This window comes from Hyaena hyaena, unplaced genomic scaffold (genome assembly GCF_003009895.1).
Source record: "Hyaena hyaena isolate Hyena2069 unplaced genomic scaffold, ASM300989v1 scaffold_50, whole genome shotgun sequence".
In the NCBI taxonomy this organism is placed as follows: Eukaryota; Metazoa; Chordata; class Mammalia; order Carnivora; family Hyaenidae; genus Hyaena; species Hyaena hyaena.
Genome location: NW_024080682.1, coordinates 135964 through 142017, shown reverse-complemented (window position 1 = coordinate 142017; position 6054 = coordinate 135964). Strand labels below are relative to the sequence as shown.

Here is a 6054-nt window from a genome sequence, read left to right as displayed (position 1 = left end):
GGTGGTAAGTTGTTACCTTTTCTCTCTTTTGTCTCTAAAATACCATTTGGATAAGTTACGAGACATTACCAGGAAGCTGTATGATAGAACGATTCCCATGTTATTTATTAAATTATTTTTTTCTGCCAAGTTGATCCCTGTGGCTAGTTTGGCATGTGGGGGGGGGGGGAAGCAGGTAACACCCTAAATGGTATGATCCCAAGGGCACTAGGAAATTTGTTTCAAAAAGTAGGGTTTGTTTTTTTTTCTAATTCACCTGTCCTGGACTTAAAACTTACACAATTAGAGATTCATTCATTAGCATTAATTCCTTGAAACTGTTACGAGGGGAAATACTCTAACAGTTTGCATGCAGCGAGGTCTTGGCTTTGCAAAGGGCTCTGCAGGTTTCTCAAGTGAAGCTGAGAAGTCATTCTTGGGTGAGGCCTGAGTGGTGGGGAGTAAGAAGAAAGAGAAGGATCAAGAAAAAGGTGCCTGGGGGACAATGAAGGAAGGTGAATGGGCCGGGGAGAGATGCCCCTGAAGTAGACTATTTGACCTAAGAACATGGGAGCAGGGATATTTGGTAGCTTAACAGTTGGTCTGATTATAACAGATCAGGTCTTCCCTCTATTTGCTGATAAGCACTCCATGCCACCGCGCCGCTGGACTCAGGCAATTTACAACCTGTGTGACCAACTTGTCCTGTTTGTCTGGGACTCTCCCCATGTCCTTTGATCAGGGGACCTCTCGGTTCTGGGTAAACTGGGATGGCTGTTCATTCTCCATACTACCAGCACCATGAAACACGGGGCAGAATTGCTTTTGTGAGTTTACCAAACGGGGATACTTTGCCGGGCAATCTTTGTGCTCTGACAGGTGGGGAAGAGAGGTTAAATCCAGGATTATCCTCACTGAGGCTCGTCCTGGTGGGCAAGGCAGGAGGTGGGAAGAGGGCCATGGAGAACAGCATCCTCTGCCAGCCAGTGTTCGAGTCCAAGCTGGGGAGCCAGGCTGTGACCACAAAGTGCCAGGCGGAGACAATGACCTGGGATGGAAGGAACATCCTGGTGGTTGACACGCCTCCCATCTTCGAGGCAGGGGATCAGGCCCAGGAGATGTACAAGGACATTGGAGATTGTTACCTGCTCTCTGCCCCGGGGCCCCATGTGCTGTTGCTGGTGACTCAGCTGGGGCGCTTCACCGCCCAAGACACGGTGGCGGTGAGGAGGGTGATGGAGGTCTTCGGGGAAGAAGCCATGAAACACATGGTGGTCCTCTTCACCCACAAGGAGGACTTGATGGGCGGGTCGTTGGATGAGTACATCACAAACACGGACAACCTCAGCCTGAGGAGCCTGGTCCAGGAGTGCGGGAGGAGGTACTGCGCCTTCAACAACTGGGCCACCGGGGAGGAGCAGGGGGAGCAGCGGGCCCAGCTGATGGCCGTGGTCGAGAGGCTGGAGAGGGAGGCCCAGGGCGCCTTCCACACCAATGACCTCTTCTTTGAAGCCCAGATGCTGCAGCGAGGTGGGGGCGGTGCCCGTGGGGAAGAGCACTACCTGGCCAGGGTGCGGGAGCAGGTGGAAAAGCAACAGCGAGCCCTGAAGGAGAGCAGGACTAATGAGCCACCAGGGCGCTCCTCAGAGTCAAAGGCTGGGTCACCTCCCAGGAGTTCCATGTGTGTCTCAGAGGGTGCAACTTACCTTTTATTCTTATTTTACTTATTATCCTGCCTCATCTTTAATTCTGTGTCATCTGGGGCGCCTGGCTGGCTCAGTCTGTGGACTGTGTGACTCTTGGTCTTGGGATCATGAGTTTAGGCTCCACACTGGGTAGAAAGTTTATGAAAAAAAAAAAAATCCTGTCCTCTGTATGCCACAGCATGTCCTGTGTGTCACCAGGTCTGAAATCCTCATCATCTGCGGAGGACACAGCTTGTTGTCTGTGTAGCTCCCATTCTCTCTTATCCTTACAAACTTTGGGTTTGGCTCAGGCCCCCAGCTCTCCCAAATGGAGCTCTGGGGATGCCTGGCTTGTCTATATACAACCCCATTCTCTTGTCCAGTGACTAGTTCAGGAATGGGCCTGAGATGCAATTCAGGCCAATGAGAAGTGAGTAAAAACCTGCAGAGATGAAACCAGAAGGTCTCTCCTTTCCCAGGAGACACCTGCAGGAAGAGACCATCGCTGTTTTTCTCCTGGGCATTGTTGGGTGTGAGTGTGATGCTTGGAAACCCAGCAGCCTTCTGCAGCCAGCCTGAGCTTGAAGGCAACACTTCCAGCAGACAGAGGGAACGAGCCTGAGCCCTGAATCAGCCAGTCCTGAAGCCCACCCTGTCTCTGGATTTCAGAAACGTCAACCAACAAATTTCCTGATTGCTTCAGTTCTTTTGGAACTGTATTTGGAAATATTTGAACTAATGAAGAATTCTCCATATTCCTTTTTAAAAATCTTCAAATCTACTAGAACTTTCCTGTTCCCATGCTTCTTCCGAGGAAGGGACACTGAGAACCAATGAGCTGGTTTTGTTCCTAGAATTGGGAAAGGCCTCCCTCTAATACTAAGATGCCTGCTCCATAGTAGATATTCAGTGAATCCCGAGTAAAGCGAAAACTCCATTTAGTTGGATGATTTTGAAGAAATGGGAGAGGGTAGGGGGAATACGAGCCCTGTGAGGCAAGTCTTCTGTGTTTCCTTTACAGTTTTCAGGAGAAACAGAGCCTACCTTACAACACTTTCCAAGGAATTTCTTTGGCAAACATTCCCACGTGAGTAAACGTTTAACGAAACCCTTTCTTCATCGTTGCTGTAAAATACCTTTGGGTATCAGCCCTCCAGCTCTATTCCCCATGGAGAGGTGGGATGGCAATGGCAATGACACAGACCCCTTGTGTGAGCCTGGGGACGAACCAGCCGCACGCCTGCAGGGAGGCTCTCCTCCTGAGGTCCTGCACCCCAGTGCTTTCTTGGGTCAAGTTTATGACTCATCCAGATGCCTGGAGGAGGGAGGCAAGATCACCCGGTATCTCCTGGATATGGACTGATGTCTGATGGCTTCAAGGTTGGCATATTCAGATCCAAAGCCTTCACCTTGCTCTGCTCAAGCCACTCTCCCTCTGAAGGCTCAGGGCAGTGGAGGGATCGACATGTCCCAGGGTGGCCCGAGATAGAAACCTGGTTACCTCCCTGATAGATACAGGAATCTCCTGCTTTTGAAAGTTCATGGTTCACCACTTTGCTTTTATAAAAGACTTCCATTAGTACCTGTTTCGCTTAGTGAAAGAAATCCGGAGAGGATTTTCATTTTCATGACAAATGGCAAAATGTGAAAATAGAGTTCAGCGTTGGTTTTGCAATGAACCTTTGGAGGGGCAGTGAGGGCAGCCCTGTCAGTACCTTCCCCACATAGCATCTCAGCATCCAGCCTCTGGAGCTCCGGGCTTTATCTCAACCGATTTGTGCACCTGTTAGCAAGATGTGTCTGGAGGTTAAGAATGGTTATTTTGGGGGGTCTGGGAATGTTCAAAAAATTTTCATATAAATTAATGGTAGTTGTTTCTTTGCCTTAGGCCATGTTGGCTTTCAAAAGGTTTCCTAGGAATGTCCTGCTTTTGGGAAGCAGAGAGAGGCTGTGTTGTTGCCTGGGACCACCTAGTGTTGATTCCGCCCCTCCTCAGTGCTCCGCATGGACATCTTCTCCTTTCCATCCACTTTTTTGTTGTTGTTGTTATAGCTCAGGCCCTGACAGCTGAGATGGAAAGCTTCTCTTCTAAGTGTTGTCCCTGCCCCCAGGTTTACATTTATATAATCCAACCTTGGCGTTGCTGCTACGGAACTTCCTAAAATATACTAAGCTCCTTAAAAGCCTCCAGTGAGGTCCTTTCTGTAGGAGACAGACATGGAACCCTGAGGGTGGTGCCCAGGACCCCCCTCAGCCCTGTCTCTCCTGACCCCTTCCTCCTGCATGCTGATTCACCTCTTCGTCCTTGACCGTGGCCTCCCCCAGCCGGAAGTGGCTGTTTGGAGAGACCAGCATGTTACTAGACAGCACAAGCAGCGCCCTGTCTAGGGAGCCTGCGTGCTCTCCTTTTGGCGAACACCTTACCTCCAAACAAATTGCTCTTATGCCCATTTCCATGTGCCCTTCATCCCTCCAGCATGCGGTCACGTGTGCGGAGCAGGGGCTGTGTACCGTTTTGTGTTCTATTCCTGGTGCCCAGCCTAGAACGCGGCACTCGGTACTCATGTAGTAAATGCGTGTGGAGTTGGGCCAGAATAACACAAGGAAGGAGAGACGGAGTAAGGTTGGCCAAATTGGGAATACTTCCTACAGGAGGCAGTCCTTGGCCTAAAAACTCAGAGCTCCTTAGCATGTCTAGGGTTTGAGGAGCTTGAACATAACACCCTTGGAACAGGTCTGGAGTCAGTTACACTTATGGCTGTAAGGTTCAACATGGCGTCTTTATGACGAATAGAGGTTTGGAGAATGACTCTCGGGAGTCACATGGAGTTCTTGAGACTCACCCCACATCCAGGTACAGGCTGGCTGGGATGATTGGGGATCTCCCTCACAGGGACAAAGGAGCACAGAAGGAGGGGCAGCTACCAACGAGAAGGCAGGGGAGGGGCCACTAGACACACCCTCATCTGGCTTCCTGTTTCCACTGAGTTCATGACCTCTGCTCAGATTCCATCCCAATGTCTGCCCTCTTCTCTTTACTACCATCGAACAGTCGGACAAGACCCTTTTCCCAAAGTCGCAGAGAGAGCACACGTGATTGAACTGGACTGTACAGTTTGAGGTTAAGATGTCGCATTATAACACAGCTCGACCAGGAACGGGAAATATACCTTGAGATGGACCCTCTCTGGCCTGCTGTGTGTTTCATATTGCCTGCGAGGGAAGAAAGGACTTCACATTTTAAAATGGTAGCAGAAATCAAAGGAAGAATAATGTTTCATGGCCACATATGAGAGTTACCTGACATTCAAATGTCACTGTTCATCAAGTTTTATGGAATGTGGCCTTGCATTACCTGTGGTGGTCAGGGCAGAGCTGGGTAGACTATAGACCATAAATAATTTTTTTTAATGTTTATTTATTGAGAAGGAGAGAGAGAGAGAGAGAGAGAGAGAGACAGCGTGAGCAGGGGAGGGTCAGAGAGAGAAGGAGATACAGAATCTGAAACAGGCTCCAGGCTCCAAGCTAGCTGTCAGCACAGAGCCCGATGTGGGGCTCGAACGAACTCACAAACTGTGAGATCATGACCTGAGCCGAAGTTGGACACTTAACCGATTGAGCCACCCACGTGCCCCAATTTTTAAGCCTAAAATATTCACTATCTGGCTCTGCCAACCCCTGCTTTAGGAAATTACAGTTCCTTCATTCCTCTGCCACTGGAATTTCTCAGTGACTGCTTTTCCTAAGGCTCAGCCCCTACCCTGCTGTGGTACTCCTTTCTCTCCTTCTCCATCATGCCAGGCCCCTTCTTTGCATTCTCTCCTGAACCTCTTCTTGCCTTGGAAAGTCCTCCCCCCCCACCAAGTCCCCTCAACAACCTCATCATCCTCTCTCGAAGTTGTGGGGATGGCAATGGGCGTCTTTTATGACCAACTCCAGTGAAATCAGAGCATGTTTCTGGATAAAATAAAGAATTCTGCTACCAGCTTTTAATATAACATGTGTCTTCTCAACAGCATCACTGCGCAAAATAGGGCCCAGAGGTGGGACATCCCCACAGCTTCACAGTCCACCACCTTCCTTCCTGCAGACGTCCTGTGACAGTTTCTTGTCTCATTTTTTTTTTTACCATTATGATTTTTTTAATGTTTTTAATTTATTTCTGAGAGAGAGAGAGAGAGAGAGAGAGAGAGCGTGAGTAGGGGAGGGTCAGAGAGAGAGGGAGACACAGAATCTGAAGCAGCTCCAGGCTCTGAGACATCAGCACAGAGCCCGACGCGGGGCTCGAACCCACAACCTGTGAGATCATGACCTGAGCCAAAGTCTGATGCTCAACCAACTGAGCCAGCCAGGTGCCCCCCATTACGATTTTTAACAAAACTGAAAAGAA

The 6054-nt window shown here is 49.5% G+C and overlaps 1 protein-coding gene across 1 annotated transcript; it reads left to right on the top strand.

The window, feature by feature from the left end:
• Window positions 1–749: 749 nt before the first annotated feature.
• Window positions 750–3027, top strand: LOC120230907 (GTPase IMAP family member 5-like). Its single transcript, XM_039230695.1, is given in 3 exon segments — window positions 750–1602; window positions 1605–1660; window positions 2686–3027. Coding segments are annotated over 3 exon segments (1251 nt in total).
• The last annotated feature ends 3027 nt before the right edge of the window (window positions 3028–6054 follow it).